Consider the following 18,514-nt stretch of genomic DNA (forward strand, 5'->3'; position numbering starts at 1 on the left):
CTTCCTCTTTCCCCCTCCCCTGGTGGAACAGTTTAGCAGCCTCAATACTTGCTCAACACTCATTGAAGGTTCCACACACTGATTGACTAAAAATACTTTTCTTTTCACCACACCTTTGTAATGGGATTGCCTGTTATAGACAGATTCAGAGTCGAGCTGTCTCTGCTGCTACCCCACCATGTGGCCTCCTTGTGTCAGATCTCCAGTTGCAATTGGAGAAATGCTGATAACTTCACTGGCAGCAGCGATGATACAGCACAGAAACAGAACAGGCCCCCAGCCATCCAGCCCGTGCTAGATCCACCCTCCTACTCACTCCCCATTCCCTTTAACATTCCTCTCTTTCACGGCTCTATCCAACTAATAATAGTAATCCTTGCAGTTGTAAAGCGCCTTTCACATCAAGAAGACAACCCGAAGTGCTGGACAGTCAGGGATCTGGACCCGAGCAGGGGTTTGGGATCAAAGGGGTGGAGGGTAGGAGGGTGGCCAAATCCTCAGACAAAGATGAGGGTCTTGAGACATGTTTTGAAGGAGACAAAGGAGGGAGCAAGACGATGGGACTGTGGGATGGAGTTCCAAAGAGTGACGGGGGAGAGAAGCTGAAGGGCCGACCGCCGATTGAGCGGAGGGACTGGACAGGTTGATATGAGGTTAGGAGGTAGGAAGGAGCAAGGCTGTGGAGGGCCTTGAAGGCAAGGACGAGGATGTTGAAACTCTATCCTCTGGGAGATTCAGGAGCCAGTAGAGTCGGGTGATGGTGGGTTTGATAGGTCATGGAGCCTGGTGCGGGACAGGACGCGAGCTGCAGATTTCTGGATGATCTGCAGCTTGTAGAGGAAAAATTGGGCAGGCCTTCAAGCAAGGATTTGGCTTCGTCGAGCTTAGATGTAATAAATACATGGATGAGTGTTTCAGCAGCCTGAGGGCAGAGGCAGTGGTGGAGACGTCTCAAAGCTCTTCACAGAATTTACTCTAAAATGAATTGACTGTGTATTTTGGTGGCAAATCGCAGCAGCCAATTGCATATAGCAGTGTCCCACAAACAATTGTGGATTGATCAACTTATTTTTTCTTTTTTGAAGGGATTGTTACCCCCAGAAAAGTGATCCTCCAATAAAATAACAACCGGGTTCCTACTTACTGCTTGGTAAAGAGGTGTGTGGAGTAAGGAAACTTGCCCAACGTTTTGCCCTGCCTGGGAATCGAACCCAGATCCTCTCACTTACGAAGCGAGCGCTCTTATCACTGAGCTACAGGATTCCACTTTTAAAAGAATTCCCTTTTAAAAGATTGGTAGGATGCCCCGAAGCTTTAGGAATCGTGATCACATAGGTAGTAAAAGCTGGATACTGGGTGAGGGCTTGGGGAGAGGGAGAGAGGGGGTTAGTAGCCAAACTGTGACTCACGTGTGGTATCTGTTTCTCAGCTTCACTTGATGGTTGCTGCAAAGCACATGGATTGAACATTTACAGTCACAAGATTACAGGAATGTACACAATCAGGTTAAAGATTCTAAAGTACTGATTATGTACCTGCCACACCCCATCTCTCACACCCTGCCACTATCCCACCTCCATTAAATACCTATCCTATTCTCTTGTGTAATTTACAATGTTACCTAGTTCCTCTGCCTTCTGAGCTTGAGACCCACACTCACCCCTTGATGTGGTCCTCCTGACCATCAGTGGCCGAGCTTTCAGCCATTCTAACTCTGCTCTCTGTGAACTCCGCCTCGGAGTCTGTCCAACTCACCCCCTCCTTGCCCACTTTTAAAGCCCGCCTCAAAACATAGCTCAATGACCGCACTTGAGCCCAGCTAGTTTTGTAAATGCTTTAAGACAGTCTGATGTGAAAGGCGCTATCTAAATGTAAATTGTAAGGCACGAAAATCTGTTCAGCGCTAGCACCTTTGGGGATGTCAGCCACCAATGGGAAAAGTGAAGAAAGACTGAGAAAGACGCTGGCCATAAACCAAAATTGAATTTTTCCCCATTTATTTGAGGCCAACACCTGTACTCTTTACAATGCAGAAAATAAAATATTCTCTTATTCTTTTTGATGTTTGATGTTATAGAGGCATTCTATCATCCACAAATGTTATATGTTCATCACAAGCTTTGATTCTCCCCCGGCCGCACCCCCACCCCTACCTACTCCCTCCAACTCCACCCCCAAACTCAACCTTGGATAGGTATCCAACCCTCGTGGTCCCTCTGGAGAGTGAAGAACAGCCTCTCTGTGACAGGTGCTGGCCAGGGACTGTGTACCCAAAACATGTCAGCACTCGTCAGCATCTTTGGAAAGCGAAGGGGTGAAACTGAGAAAGATGTGAGAGGGGGTGGGGAGAAGAGGGAGGAGACAGGTAAGTAAAAGAATTGCGAAAGTAAATCACTTACAATAATTTCGTGTTCACTGACAACAGAAGCAGAATCAAGAGCAGAATCCTACAGAGAGAAACAAATAAAATTCACATCGGCCCCTTCAGGGATCAAATAAGCGTACTACAGCAGCAAAAACAAGCACATATATTTGGGTTCAGGTTGGGGGAGCAACATCATTGGAGATGCTGGCCTTCAGATGAAACATTAAACTGAAGCCCTGTATGCCTGTTCATTAAAGTATTACCACAGCACTAGTCAAAAAAAGAAGGGAGTTTCTCCCAGTGTGCTGGCCGACAATCCTCCATATAAGTTTTTGAGACATTGCTGTGCACAAATTGGTTGCCCCATGAGCCACTGTCACTGTACATGACAGCAGTTAGTTGTGATGGACATTGAGACATTTCAACATTATAGGTGCCATATTAATGGCAAGGATTATTAATATTAAAAAGACACTTTTGGTTTTCTCTTCCTCCAAGATAGATTCCTACAGAAGGGAAAAAAATAGAAAATAAATACAAGGTTCAAGACTAAATGATTCAGTGCAGGTTTGAACTATGATCTCAGTCCATTCATTCCTGTTGTAAAAGAACAGATTCATTCCCCATTTGCCATGCTCCAAGGTCTATATCTCTACCTATCCCTGGTCTTTATCTCTAGACAGCACCCCTGCCACACACAGGCTAACTCCTGACAGACCAAGTCTGATAGTGGAGTGGTTGGAGTGGGCTGGTCTCCATCCTGTTTATAGTGGTGGACCTCAGCCCCGCTGCCTGGCCCTCAGGTGTGTGTTAAAGATCCCACGGCATTGTTGGAAAAGAGAAGAAAATTCTACCCATGTCATGTACACTAGTTGCAAGGTGAACTCACAAAAAGCACTTGTACATCACATAGTATAAAACTTACAGTAACTGGCCCGTCGTTAGTTACCTACAGGGAGAAAGGAGACAGTCACTCAGCATTTAGTCAATATGCAGCACTTCTAACAAACTCAGTCTAACCATTAGATTTAGCTTCAAACGCTGAGGTCGACCAGGTTCTCATGTCTGATCACTGCCCAGCACAGCTGCTGGAACTGCGGCCTCTATCACCCACTGTCTTGGACTATACTAGAGCTTCTGCATGTCCCTCATCCCCTTTGCTCCACAGTGCTCATGTTTTCAGCCACTAATGCCCTGAATTCTGGAAGTTCCTGCCTCAATCCATCCGCCTTTGCCTGCTTTCAAATCACACCTGAAGACTTTCCTCATTGACCATGCCTTCGGTCACCTCCCCTCCCTTTCCGACTTGCTCCCTAGGCTCTGGAACTCTATCCCCCAGTGCCTTCGCCTTGCCTCCTCCCTTTCCTCCTTCAAGGCCGGTCTCAAGACCTTTCTCTTTGACCGTGCCTTCAGCTCCCCTCTCGACTCTCTACCCCCTCCTCGCTCCCTCCCTTCCCTCCCCTCACCCTGACCATTTCTCCCTTGCTCGGGTCCTGACCCAACTGTACAGCACCTTGGGACGTCCTCCCGACATGAAAGGCGCTCTATAATTGGAATCTTGTTGTTGTTGTTGTTGGCGGGGCTGAGGTCCACCACTCTATAAACAGGATGGAGGCCAGCCCACTCCAACCACTCCACTATCAGACTTGGTATGAAGGCGCTCTATAAATGCAAGTTGTTGTTGTGGTATCTTCTGTGGGGGATTAACCCTGCATCATCTACTCTCTATGCCTATGTCTTCCGTGGATGCTTTAACATCCATCACCAAAGTCAAACTCCAGAGGTCACCTCAGTTCCTGTCTCATCGCTTGGTATGAGATTTAGTTTATGATTCATTCAGTGACTCTTCTTCCATTAACTCAGAGATTAACTAGGCTCTAATATCCTCAACCCACACGTTTTTCTTTCTCTACATCAATGATCCGCAATCACCATTCCTCACTATCCACTCTCTTACACCACAGTTGGCCTCAGAGCATTTGAGTTAGAAAGGGGAACAATCTGCCAGGGTCCGTACATATGTACATATGTGTGTGCGTGTCTGTGTTTAAGTGTGTGTGTATGTTTGTGTGCCTGTATGTGTGCCTGTACATGTTCTAGTAATTTTAGGATAAAATGTTAGGCGGCTTGGTTGGTAGGACTCTCACTTCTGGGTCTGAAGGTTGTGAGTTCAAGCTACACGTTAGGCATGTATATCTTTGTATATATGTGTGTGCGCATGTCCATGTGTGTGTATGATGTGTCTGTATATATGTATTTATTATATCTGCATGTGTGTGTATGTGAGTGTGTATGTGTGTGTGTGAGTGTATATGTATGGGTGTATCTGGTGCAGACCAAGATCTGACTGTATGATCGTACAGCTGGCTAACACTCACTGTCCAGGGTTAATCATGAGGAATAAATGAAGATTAGTTAATAGAGAGTTCAGGGTGGAAGAGGGGAGCAGGCTGGGGACAAAGAGGTGAGGGAATCACATTGTGAAAGAAACAGTATAACTTACAGGAACTGGCTTAGGTTCAACTTTTATAACATCGTACAGGAGGAAAAATATTTACAATCATGACACTGCAAGCAGAGTCTGTCTTACCATTAGACTCAATTACTATCAGCAAGCTGCTGATGATAGCTCAGTGACAAGACATGCTTAGCCTCTAATCTGGGCTCTCCATGCCCTGAGGAGGTCTAGACTCCACACGAAGAATGGTTAGTGAGAGACCGACATAGAAAGGCAGCCATGAAACCTAGTCACTGCAAGAAGGGAAGAGTAAGGGAAGCAGATCTGAGGGTAACTAAAAGGAAAGAACAACAGGTCACGATCGTCAGGGTACTTTTCCGCATGCCCCTACCCCCAGGGATCTTCTTAGTTACATAGGAACAGGCCATTCAGTACTTCTTGCTTACTACACACATCCCAAACTCTGTATCTTAATTACTTCCCTTCTTATCAGCCCAAGCCTTTGACAAAAGCACCATTTAGGACTAATATCGGAGAGTATTTCTTTACCCAGAGGCAATCAACAACAGGAACAGGGCAGAGGGAGGCTGGTTCAGACCAGGATGCTGGAGTCATGTGAGAAGCATTTGCTGTGACTGTAAGGTCGGGATTCTAGAAGGAAATGAAATGGGCCAAGGTTCCTTCTTCACCTCAACCTCTCTTGCGATTGGGCTCGGCATATCCCCTGCCCAGTCACTCACTGACTGATAACACTCACACTGGCTGGACTCACACACAAAGACTGACCACTTGGACAAGGTTCCAGAGACCTCGACTGGCCATGGCACTGTTTCGTGCTTCCTTAGGAGGAAGTAGACTGAGGCGGAAACTTCACCAAGTAAAACAAAAGACCTTGTTCATTTCACAGTGAAAGAAACAACCAACAGCATAACATACCGGTAGTAAGTCCACCTCCTCATCCTTCTTGACCTGCACTTCCTCTTCTGTATGCTCCCCTTCCACCGTCGCCTCCTCTTCCTTTTCCGCTGTTTCTTCAACACTTTTGCTTTCTTTCTCGTCATTGTCATCATCATCATCATCATCAGAATCCTACGGGATAAAGATAACAGTGTGACATTTGCAGTTAAAGTACAACCACTGATATCAAGCAGTCTTCCCGTTATATTCACTTTGTAGTCATGGACAGCACTCCTGATCACTCCAACACAATACTCAACGCGGGCAAATGCAAAATAATCACAAGGGTGAAACATGCAACTGAAACCTTCTCCCCACCCCAATCAGGAAAGCCACCAGCCACCAACTGAACAAATGTCATTTTGTTATTATTATTGTTGTTGTTGTTGTTGTGGGTTCAAGCCCCATGTTGGGAATGTTGTGTTCACAGACCACAGCATGATATTATTAAAAAGGTGAATTTCTCCCAGTATCCTGGCCAACAATCCCCCAGATAGTATTGGTCATTCACTTCATGGCAGTTGTGGGTCATTACTGCATGTATACAATGATTATTATTTTATTCCCCAAGGTCTTTTCTCTCTCCCACTTTGTTCCTTTTCCACAGCTACACCACCTCCATTCACCTTCCTATCCTAACCTAACTATTCTATTGCATTAACCTTGACATTACTGACCACAGGGTGAGAGAGACCCCCAAAAAACTGGTCTTCTTCATCCAAAGATCTTGAATGTGATTCCTTGCAAAGTTGTATAGGCTGCTGACATATGTACAATGGGAAGAGAGCGCCAGCCATGTGGAACTATTGGCTCAGTGACAGAGCACGGTTAGCTTCTGACCTGGGCTCTCCATGCCGTGTGTGTGTCTGCTATGCGTATGTTGTTGTTGGTGGTGGGGAGGTATTTGAGATTCACTGTCAAAATGAAGCACTTGTTTCACACAGTGAAAAATATGACCAATAGCATTACTTACACCAGTCGTGGTCTCATCAGTAACTGCAAAGACCTACGGGACGAAAACAACAGAAAATACAATAATTACTATCAAAATGCACCAGAGATAACCATTTGCTTAAATTCCTCACATAGACTGGCTGCTTACTCAAAATCCATATCTAGTGACACTCACTGGAACTATGGGTGCTCACACGCCAGAGGGTGAAATCCTACCTGGTCCTATTGTGATTGGTTGTATTGTATTAAATCATGGAATCATAGAATTATACAGCACAGAAGGAGGCCATTCAGCCCATCATGTCTGTGCCAGCTCTTTGAAAAGAGCTATCCAAATCAATCCTACTCCCCCACTCTCTCCCCATAGCCCTTCAAACTTGTCCTCCCCCAAAAAGGTCAAGTTTGCAGTGCTATCATCCATAGTGTTGGGAGTGTTGTAGTGTGCACGGTCTTACATTAGACATCAGTTTTCCGTGTTGCTATTTTCAGCAGCTCGTTTAAGTGTCAATTTGTCCCATGTCCCATGTGTTTGGACTCGAAGGATCACAGTTTGAAATACCACCTGCCACAAACCCAGACGACCTGGATACACCTCACAAGACAGTTTAGGGTCTGTTTAAAGGTTCTGTGGTCTGACTGCAAAATGACTTACATTGATGATTCTATTCTGGATCATGGCATCAAATCTCTGCAGGGAGAGAATGAACAAGAATTAATATATTACTCTTGTCTCAGACAGTATCAAACCCATTGCAGAAAAGAAGATGCAACATGTTATTATCCCATTTCAGAACACAACAGACCCCTTGTGGTGGTGGGGGTTTCCTCCACTTTGGTGAAAGGACCAAGGCTTGCCTGCCTCGGGATTCTGCCCCTCTTTGCAGGGCAAAGTCTACAAATGGGGTCTTCTATCTCCCTCCTTATCACTCCCCACTTAGTGGGGAGTGTGGACAGGTTCACAGCACGCGTTGTGCACACATTTTTTGGGACGCTCCCTTTAAGACAGTCAGGAATCGCTGTTGTGTGCACTACATCCATGAGCATGCCTGCACACACCCTCAGCGCTTTGGGATGTCCTCCCAATGTGAAAGGCGCTCTATAAATGTAATTTTGTTGTTGTGGTTGTTGATAAGGCAGGCAGACACACATACATTTTCGAGACACTCTTTGTTTACGTCTCGAGTATCCCTCTGTACATTTACATGGTTACACGTTTTATTCACAGTTTTGGGTGCACTCATGGATTACCCGGTATAAATGAGCAAGAATTAATAGGACTGTTCAGCTGTAAGACAGTGCAACCGGAGTAGATTAGAGCTAGGAATTCTCTTTGGTCTATTCGTTTGAGTCACATATTTTGTGTTCATGAGTGCATCGATGGGTTTATTCCTCAGCTCAGTAGTCAGTCGTGGAATTCACTGCCCGCCACAGGGCTAACTCCTGGAGGAAAATATAATGAAAAACTACCAAATAAAGCGATTGGCCAATCACTCAATGGCTGTTTGTAGAACATTACTGTGCACAAATTGCCTGCTGCATTCGCCCCAAAAACACTGCTCTTTACAATATATCTTTTGAAGCGCTTTACAATGTACTTCTGATGTGAAAGGCGCTGTACCAAATGTAAGAATTAGCATTATTATTATTACCAGGGGCAAGGCTACTATTTTGGTGCCACTGCTGTATGGTATTTCCATTTGGGGTACTCTTCCCAATTACACACCTCAGCAACTCTGCTCTTCAACACTGCATTGATTAATTTCTCCACACTCTCTGACAGGGTTGGGCTTTGTTACATTCCAAATAAGGTGCATTCTGAATCAAGGTGTATTACATTTTAAATGGAGTTGAAAAAGTAAACCCAGATCAATATCTTAGGATGCAACAAGACAGTAGAACAAGAGGACCCAGCATTAGAGTTGTAAAGGGCAATTTCAGGACAGGCCAAACCAGGAAGTTTGTCTTTACTTCGAGGGTAATCTGAGTGTGGAACAAGTTGCCAGGAAGGGTGGTTCAGGCCAGGACATGAGATTTGATGCTGTGATGGGGAGTGTTCTGGAAAGATGATATCTGATAGGCCAAATAGCTTTCTTCATCCAAACCAAACTTGTGATCTTGTGACTTACCCCAAAGTTACACTCCTGAACTTGATGATCTCGGTACCTGTCTAATCGCTCTCTACGGGATTTAGTCAGAGGTCCAATCTCCAATTCCTCTTCCGTTAGCTAGAGGGTTCCTCAGGTTCTGCCCCGTCCCTTTCTCCATGTCAATGAATTCATTCACTTGCCATCAGTTACTCTAGACACTCTTTTATACTACAGTTTGCCTCAGCTCCTCTGAGTTGTGAAGGGTGTAATCTTCTGTGAATTCCACTCTTCAAAAAGCCAAAGGTTTGTGCCCTGCACAGTTTTACACACTGACTTGTAAAATGTAAAATGTAAAATGGCCACTTGGAGAGCAGTCACCTTCTAACTTGACTGCAGTGTGAGTCAGGCCTACTACAGGAACAGGGAGGGGAAATTCACATTCTGATAGAAACAGTCAACAATAATATCTTACTTCACGCAACTTGTCCAACTCATCCGATTCCTATGGGAAGGAAGAGATAAAAACACAGGTACTCAGTGAGATGCTTAACACCTATATAACTTTTTACATGTAATATAACAGCACGAAAAGATGCCATTCAACCCAACAAGGTCGGACCCCGGTTTTTACACTACACAAGCCTCCTCCCCTCCTATCCCCTCTATTCCCTTCATGTATGTTAAATCAAATCACTGCATCAAAATCAAATGTAGCCTCACTAGGTTTATATTATGACTACTTGCAACTGTTAGAGTTATATTCTATTAATACACTTTGAAACGACTGATTAAGAATCTAAGCAATTCCAGCTCAGGAGGTGACACAGTTCTCTGTGGGGATGCACTGATCCGATACTTGAGCCAACAACAACAACAACAAAATTACATTTATAAAGTGCCTTTCCACATCGGGAGGATGTCCCAAAGCGCTGAACAGTCACGGGTCAGGACCTGAGCATGGGGGAGGGGTGGTGTAGGGGAAGGCAGAGAGCTGGGAGGCGACCAAAGGCATGATTGAAGAGAAAGGTCTTGAGATCGGCCTTGAAGGAGGCAAGAGAGGAAACAAGGCGAAGGGACTATGGGATGGAGTTCCAGAGTGTGAGAGCAGAGAGGCTGAAAACCCGGCCACCAATGGTAGAGCTGGTCGAGCGGGGGACATGGAGCAGACCGGAGCCCGCTGAATGGAGGGAGCGGGCAGGTTGATAGAGAGTCAGCAGGTCAGAGAGGTAGGAGGGGGCAAGGCCATGGATGGCCTTGAAAATGAGGATGAGGATCTTGAATCTGAGCCACTGAGGGATGGGGAGCCAAGGGAGTCGGGTGAGGGGGGGAGTGATGGGGTCACGGAGCCTGGTGCCCGAGAGTACACGAGCTGCAGAGTTTTGGATGATCTACAGCTTGTGAAGGGAACAGTTGGGAAGGCCAATGAGGAGGGATTTTCCGTAATCGAGCCTTGATGTGACAGATGCATGAATAAGGGCTTCGGCAGCCTGAGGGGTGAGGCAGTGGCGGAGTCTGGCAATGTTGCGGAGGTAGGAAGCGCCGATCATGGCACGGATGTGGGGGAGAAAGGACAGTTCAGGGTCAAACAAGACACCCAGGTTCCTGACTGGCTTAGTGAGATTGAGTGTGCAGCCGTGGAGGCTGATGCTGCCAGCGTCTGAGGTGTGGAGGCGCTAGCGCGAGCCAATCAGGAGGGCTTCAGTCTTGCTGACGTTGAGTTGGAGAAAGTTGTTCCTCGTCCAAAACGTGATGTCGGACAAGCAGTCGGTCAGGACGCCAGTAGTCCTGGAGTTGAGGGTGGAGGCGGAGAGATAGAGTTCAGTGTTATCCGCATACATGTGGAAATATACCCCATATCTGCGGATGATGTCACCAAGGGGGAAATGTAGAGGGTGAAGAGGAGGGGACCGAGGACAGAGCCCTGAGGAACACCGCACGAGACGGTGCGGGGTCTGGAGGAGAAGCTGTTTGCCGCGATGAAGTGGAGGTGGTGTGAAAGGTAGGACCTGAACCAGTCAAGGATAGAACCTTGAAGATTGAGGTGGGAGGAGAGGCGTTGGAGGAGGATTGAATGGTCCACCATGTCAAAGGCAGTAGAGAGGATGAGGATACAGAGGGAGTCCTGGTTGCACATGGTCAGGATGTCGTTTGTGACCTTGACTAGAGCAGTTTCTGTGCTATGGGCAGCATGGAAACCCGATTGGAGGGGTTCATGGAGGGAGTGGGAGGAGAGGAAAGAGTAAAGCTGAGAGGCAACGGCTCTCTCAGGTTCCATGGATAGGAAAGGAGATTTGAGATGGGCCGGTAGCTGGATAGCTGTGATGGGTCAAGGGAAGGTTTCTTCAAGATGGGGGTGATAGTGGCTGTTTTGAGGGGGGAAGGAACAGTGCCAGATGACAGGGAGAGGTTGATGATGTCGGCGAGTAGTGGGGCAAGGAGGTGGAGCTGGTACTTAAGGAGAGGGGTGGGGATAGGGTCCAGGGAGCAGGTGGTGGACTTCATGGAGGATATGGTGGTGAAGACAGAGGAGGAGGTGACATGTTCAAAGATGTGGAAGGAGGGATTGTCGGAGTATGGGCGGGAGTTAGGGAGGCAGTGGAAGTTGGGAGGGCAGTGGCAGCTGAGCGGATTCCCTCGATTTTGGATTCGAGGTAGCCCAGCATTTTCTCACAGTGGGAGCCAGAGGAAAGAATCTGCGAGGAGTGGCGGGAAGGGCGGAGTCGGTTAGTAGTGGGGAACAAGAGTCTGGGATTGCCCTTCACCTCCAGGATTAACCTGGAATAGAAGGACGACTTGGCCGGAGTGGAGCGGTAGGTTTTGATGAGGTCCAGCCAGATGTGGCAGTGGACCGTTAGGCCTGATTTGAGCCAGGTGCATTCAGCAGACCGCATCTGGCCCTTAAGTGAGCGGAGGTGGCTGGTGAACCAGGGTGAGGATCGGGAATAGGAGGCAGTTTGGGAGGTGAGGGGGGCAAGGACGTTGAGTGTAGTGGAGAGGGTGCAGTGGAGAAGAGTAAGCACAGCGAGTGGGTTGGTGCGAGAAGTGGACCAGAGGGGGAGGAGTTCAGAGGACTCCAGGGCAGCGAAGAGGGCAGCGGTAGAAGATGGTTGTAGCTTTGGAGGCAGTGAGGAGAGGGATATGGGAGTTGAGGGAAATGAAATGGTGGTCAGAGATGACCTTGTCAGTGATGGTGACATCCGAGACACTGAGGCCCCGGGTGATCACCAGGTCGAGCGGGTAACTGTGGGTGTGGGTAGCAGAGTGAATGTGGAGGGAAAGGTTGAGGGAGGAGAGAGGAGAAGTCACACACTCAGATTCTGTCACTGTGGAGTCCTGCAGCTCAGTAGTTAGAGCACTCGCCTTGCAAGTGGGTTCAATTCCAGGCAGGGCGAAACCTTGGGCAAGTTTACTTACCCCACACGCCTATTAATAATCCCTTCAAAAAACAAAAAACAATAAATTGTTCATTTTCAATCCACGACTGTTTGTGGGACACTGCTGTGTGCAATTGGCTGCCGGTTTCACCCACAAATATACAATCAATTCACTTTACAGCATATTCTGTGAAGCGCTTTGAGATGTCTAGAAGACATGAAATGCGCTATATCAAATGCAAGGATTATTATTATAAGTCTGAGGAGGTAGAGCAGTGATCCTAGCTGGAAAAGCCCATGTGGCCTTAGCAGTGTCTCGAGGTGATACTCTGAACAGCTTAACCTGTTACAAATGCAGCAGTCCACTAGTACTTGCTTCGGGCTCCCGAAAGCCTTGGCTTCTGCCAACCTGCACCTACATTCTCCATTCATAGATAGCGAGCTGTGTGCTCCTCAGTTCCCGTGGGGAGATACACACTCAGATTCTGTCACTGAGAGTTCTCAGCAGCTGGAACTGGACTCACCAACCATGGACAGGTCTTTCCCTCTTCATCAGACTCCAGCTGGAGCAAAACACTACAAAAGAGTCTTTCCTGAAAGAGGCAGAAGAGAAGGGGAGGAGGTGTATGGAAAAGACATGAATAATCACTTACACTGCTTGACTTCTCATAACTGAAGTTGGAATCCTGTTGGGGGGAGGAGAGAAAAATAAATAAATAAAATAAATAAAATAAAATTCAATAATATTGTCCGGTTGTGAGAGACTGAGTTATGGTATTATATACTATTATATAGAAATATAGAGATATATAGAAATATATAGAAATATAGAAATATACTATTTCCAAGGCATGGGCCCTGTTCCCCACCCGCCCCACCGTTAGCATGTGGACTACTAGCCATTTTATTCCGCTCTATGGAATTTCAACCCTCCAATCCACTCCCTCCTTCACCTTATTCAAGACCCGTCTCAAGACATAACTCTTTGACTGCATTTTCAATCATCTTTTCCCTCTCCCCTTTCACTTCCCAGCCTCAGTTTGGATGCCCAGTCTTCAGTATAAAGCGCTTTGAGACATCTCCCAACATGAAAGATGGAATTTGGATGTAAATTATACTGTAAAATTGTATTGTGTAAACACTGGGACCAGGCCATGCCTGGGGAATAGCTCCAGGAAACTGCTCCACGTAGACTGTTACCCTCCAGTATTCTTTCTCCTTCCCTCCTTCACCCTCCCTTCTTCCCTCACTTGTTCACTCCCTCCCTCTCTCCCTCCCCGCTGGAAGGGGCATTATCACCCGGAGAAGTATGTGCGCAGATTTGTAAGGAGAGAAGATTATCCAACTCGCCTCACATTATATTTAGGGGTGAGGTAAAAGGGAAGGGGCGTTTGGATCATGTGTCAGCAACATTGAGAGAGGAGAGGAACTGAAGCATAAAAATGTAAATTCACTTACAGTGGAATCCTTTCTCAGGAGATGTTCGGAAACCAGCTGTTGAGAAATGTTATAAAATCCATTCTCAAGTTCTACATGAATCAGACCGAGCAGATTTGAAGCACTTTGCAGCCATGTCACGTCAGCACCAGATTGTAGCGTGACTAGACGTGGATTGGTTGAAAACCATCGCACACCTGCAGGGATCCTCATCCCGTTGATAGAACAGAGGCTCATTTGTCTAAAAAACTGACCTTAAGTAATCCCAACCCAGAGTGTTGTGGAATTCACAATCTCTTTCCGGAAGGATCAACCCTGCTTACCTAATTCGAAAGTATTAGGCACAGGTTGGCGAGAACCAAGGTTTTGGGAACACAGAGTGCACATAGGGGTAACTGATAGAGTCTAACCACTCAGATTGCCATGGTGAGCATTGCCTGGCAAGCTTCCAGTTTTTTATCCAACTGGGACCATCCTGATTATTAGGGCTTTGGTTTGCAGAGTTAACAGGAACCAAATGGAAAGAATCCCTACCGCAGTGACTGTTGTAGAAATGAGACCAATTGAGGTCCACAAGTGATTCCCATGCACTGTAGGGCATGGTAATGGTGACACTGTTGCTTCACGTAGTGTTAAGTGTCAATACTCCAGAACTCTGCAGCTTATGTCCTCTCCTGCATCAGGCTCCGCATCACCCCCATCCTCACCTTGCTTCACTGGCTTCACCCCAGAGGATAGTGTTCAAAATCTTCGTCTTTGCCTTCAAAGCCCTCCACGGCCTGGCTCCTTCCTACCTCTGTGACCTGCTGACCCCATATCAACCTGTCTGCTCCCTCCGCTCAGCAGGTTCTGGCCTGCTCCATGTCCCCTGCTGGTTGGGCCTTCAGCCTCTCTGCCCCCTTTGGAACTCCATCCCACATTCCCTTAGCCTCACTCCCTCCCTTGCCTCCTTCAAGGCATGACTCAAAACCCTCCCCTTCGACTGAGCTTTCGACCACCTTCCTACCCTCCCTGCTCTCCACCCTCCCTGATCCCCAGCTCGAGTCCAAATCCCTGACTATGCAGCGCCTTGGGACGTCCTCCTGACCTGAAAGGCGAATGTAATTTTGTATTTGTATTGTACTCCGCCCTTGAGACTCAGGGATTCAACACATTAAGTCTACTGGACGTCACCCTCTAATCCTTTCATTTCCATTACCATAAGTATATCCACACAACCAAAAGTTAAAGAAAGAACCAACAAGGTAACTTACCGAAATGTTGTCTTTCTTTACCTTTTCCAAAGAATCCTAGGGAACAGTAGGGAATAAACACACAACTGAATAATTGCAAAAGAAACACAGGAATTGGTTTCGAAAAATTAATTCCACTCTTTTTGTAAATGTTAGGCAATTGGGAAGAATAGTGTAGGGTACACGGAGCAGGCAGGAAACTTGAGGTGATTTCTGAAATTTGTGCCCAACCAAAGCAGCACGGTGCAACTTAGTTTACTGGAAAGGAGTCAACGAGCTGGAGGAACTGGGGTGGTGGGGGGGGACTGATTTTTTTTCTTCTGATGTCAGACGACCTACCCGCACGACCCCCACCCCCAGCAAGAGGGCGCTAAACATTTTAAGACCTTGCTCCAATAATCTAATCTTTCACTGTAACCTCGGGCATTGCACTTTTCCAGAGTTGTGTATGAAATTCTGGATTTCTATGCCTTGTCCTGACTGAGGTCCAGGACATTTACCCAACAATCGCCCAAATGACTGCCACATTCACCTACAAACACGCAGTCACTTTGCAGTAACCTGTGAAGTGCTTTGAGACGTGCTGATGATGCATTATATCAAATGCAAGGATTATGCAGAGCAGCTTTCCAAATAAGGGCCTGCATAAGGCGATATAAAGGCAGCGCTCCAAATTAACAAAGCTTTGCAACCCATGATCCCAGAAATCAAAGACTCCCAACACTCCAACCCTGTGCTGGGGTGATTTTTATCACAAAGTGTTTTATTTTTATATTAAGAACCCACTGTGGGCATTCAATGTCCAAAATTCAAGGCTATCCGATTAGAGAGAAAACTAGAGAAGTTAAGGAGCCATGAGGGGGGTCCAGGAGTAGTTTGGGAAGCCTGTAGATTGTAGGAGGAAGGAAATACGGAGACTCATAATCTGGAGTTCCTAGGAATGACTGATCGAGTCATATGGCAGCGAGTGAAAGAAATCAAACAATCAAACTCACAGAGGAAACTTCCACGTTCTCATCCTCAAACATTACTTGTCCCTGCAGCAAGAAATAAAAATCAGTAACACTATTGTTTCAGCTTTACTTTAATTTTTCAGAGGATATTTCCTCCCCGCGCTCCCCCCCACCCCACCCCACCCCCATACACCACAGAGTTGAAAAACTACACCGTCGTCAGACTGGGCTCAAAGGGACATTCAATGGTAAAGGACATCCCTCCACCAGTGACCTGAGCCTCCCCCATTCCATAGCCCTGTTTTGGTGCTGCAATGCACAGTGATTCTTCCCCACCCAATCCCTCTGCGCACCTCATAATAAGCTCCAGAACAAGATTAAACTTGAATGATGTATGGACTTTGGACCATTGATTTGAACGGCAGCACATTTCCATTACTAGAGAAGCAGATTTGTTTGGGAACAATTTAATTACTGTCACATCAATCAATAACCTAATAGCTAAGCCCTGGAGCTGTCCTCTCTGCACTGCAGAGCATTCCACTCAAGTGGAAACTAACCCTTTTCACGGTTTGCATCCTTTCAGCTACCTTATAGCTTTCTTCAATTTATCCAAAAGACATTTGGGTCTATTGTTCAGCCCGCTGCTGTTTGTTCGCCTACATAAGTCACTACACCTTGAGATTTCTGATGTGATAAGGTGGTGGATCAAATGCAGAAACTTTTTTTAATAATAATTCTTATGTTTACATATAGTATTTAAATATAAATGTATAAAATAGTATATTTTTTAAATATGGAACTTAGCCACAAAGAACCAGCTTCCATATTTAAATAGCAAGCGCTAAGGCTATCTACCCCAACATAGGCTTCCACAACCCACCACTGGGCTCACGAGTCAGATGCATTATACGTGTTCTTTTGCTTTGGACTGATTTTTTTCAATAGTGAACAAGGTTAGGTCTGCTCACCCCCATTACCTGAATTAGACTTAATCATATTCCATTAGGGGTGGGGGTTGTCCCCACAGACAAGCCCCATCCGCTCCCCAAACTCTTCTAGGCCCTAAATTGTCAAAGGACAATGTGGACCTGAACCATCTCTTCACGACCACTCGAACAAGTCCGGTGACCGCATGGCCTCTCTGGCAGGGCAAGCCCGGCCTGAGCCGAGTGACCAGCTGCTCAAGTGAGCTCTGCATTCCAGTATGTCCACTTCCTCTGGGTGTGAGGGCAGATCAAACTCCTCAGATCGTAAGTGCTGCAAAACCAATCCCAACCGACAGAGGGTTGAAGGCACAGTTGCTACCAGGAGCTCAATGCTTCCCATAATGCCCCACCTATGGGTGAGATTTGGTCATGACTGTATTTCACAAGCGAACCTCTACAGGGTAACTTCTCTGGCGGTTGCTCGCCGAACGAGTAACTGCTGAGAACAGAGACGTCACTTGATCTTAGCTAAAAAAACAGAGAAGCAACGTTGATGCATTCGTAGTTAGAGTTATACAATGTCACAACAATGAATGACCGAATTGGCTGGGAAGTGATTTAGTTTGACTGGGAGGAGAATCATAGTTTGACCAGGAGACACATAACTGATTGGGGGTAAATTAATACCGTCTCCTCACACAAAGAGGATTGATCAAAGTGGGTTGAAGTCATAGTGCCAGCTCGTGCCTTATGTCAAAACATAGCAGAAAGGGTGACATCTGGATATGGTTGTAATGTGTTTGTGTGTGGGGAGGAAAGAAATTTTAAAATATTGAAGAGAAAATGGGGGTTATTGGGGGAGCTAATGATTGTGGGTAAAATAATACCTTTCACATGGAGTATGAAAGTGTAATTGAAAGTGTAACAGGAACACAGGGCAGGAGAAGGCCAATGTAACCTGTTCTACCGGTTTAAATCTTGTAATTCTATCTCCCTGCACTCTTTAACTGACAATCCCCCAGTCCAGCCTGGTTGATGCTCCTCTGGGATTAAGCTCAGAGAGGGTATGAGCTGACCTGGATTAGCTGACTGGTAATGCCAACAAAATTGGTTATTCACTTCATGGGTGTTTGTGGGACATTGCTGTGTGCAAATTGGCTGCCATGTTTCCCCACGAAATAGTCACTTCACTTTGTAGCACATCTGTGAAGCGCTTTAAGAAGGATTTTTATAATTCTCCACGTATCTATCTTGTTTTCAATCATTCCTTGTAATTGGTTCCTTCACTGATAAGTCACATAGCACCAATACCTCATTGTCTTCCAAGATTGATATCTGAGCAGATGAGCCAGGAGTTCCTAGGTAAGAAAAGATGAAATTGTGAAAAAAAGTCTATTAAACTAAGGGACCAAGTGAAAGATGGAATAAATATCATCATAAATAAATAAAAATCGAGGGTGGTTGAAAGGTAGGGTCGAGAAGTAGGTTAAAACAAATTAAGAAAAAAAAACAGATTAAATGTTGTAAATAAATTCACATTAAAACGGGATGAGATTTTGCCTTAAAGAAGTGATATATAAATAAGGAGATAATGTCGTTACTTTGTTCGGCTTCCTCTCCATGATTTGAATCCATTTTCTCTTGGCTCAATCTTTTACCCAGTTCCTATCTGGACGCTCTCTCGGTCGGTCAGGCAGTCAGTCAGTCAGTGCCTCCTCTCTTGTTTGAGTCACTGAAAGTGACGCCCTCCTCAGCGCTGTGCTCTTTG

General features: G+C 46.2%; 1 protein-coding gene across 1 annotated transcript in view; it reads right to left on the reverse strand.

Moving 5' to 3' along the window:
- The window catches only part of LOC103176924 (cyclic nucleotide-binding domain-containing protein 2), a 37,070-nt gene extending 18,689 nt beyond the window's left edge, over positions 1-18,381 (reverse strand). The window contains exons 1-13 of the mRNA XM_042336221.1: positions 18,348-18,381; positions 18,058-18,104; positions 15,860-15,901; positions 14,886-14,921; positions 13,654-13,689; positions 12,849-12,881; positions 9,294-9,323; positions 7,387-7,422; positions 6,754-6,786; positions 5,760-5,912; positions 3,291-3,314; positions 2,400-2,447; positions 1,410-1,445 (exon numbers count right to left, since the gene is read on the reverse strand). Of these exons, the coding sequence (XP_042192155.1) occupies positions 1,410-1,445; positions 2,400-2,447; positions 3,291-3,314; positions 5,760-5,912; positions 6,754-6,786; positions 7,387-7,422; positions 9,294-9,323; positions 12,849-12,881; positions 13,654-13,689; positions 14,886-14,921; positions 15,860-15,901; positions 18,058-18,104; positions 18,348-18,381 (588 nt within the window). The remainder of the gene's footprint in view (positions 1-1,409; positions 1,446-2,399; positions 2,448-3,290; positions 3,315-5,759; positions 5,913-6,753; positions 6,787-7,386; positions 7,423-9,293; positions 9,324-12,848; positions 12,882-13,653; positions 13,690-14,885; positions 14,922-15,859; positions 15,902-18,057; positions 18,105-18,347) is intronic.
- Positions 18,382-18,514: the final 133 nt, after the last annotated feature.

The sequence above is a fragment of the Callorhinchus milii genome, unplaced genomic scaffold (genome assembly GCF_018977255.1).
Source record: "Callorhinchus milii isolate IMCB2004 unplaced genomic scaffold, IMCB_Cmil_1.0 Scaffold6, whole genome shotgun sequence".
In the NCBI taxonomy this organism is placed as follows: Eukaryota; Metazoa; Chordata; class Chondrichthyes; order Chimaeriformes; family Callorhinchidae; genus Callorhinchus; species Callorhinchus milii.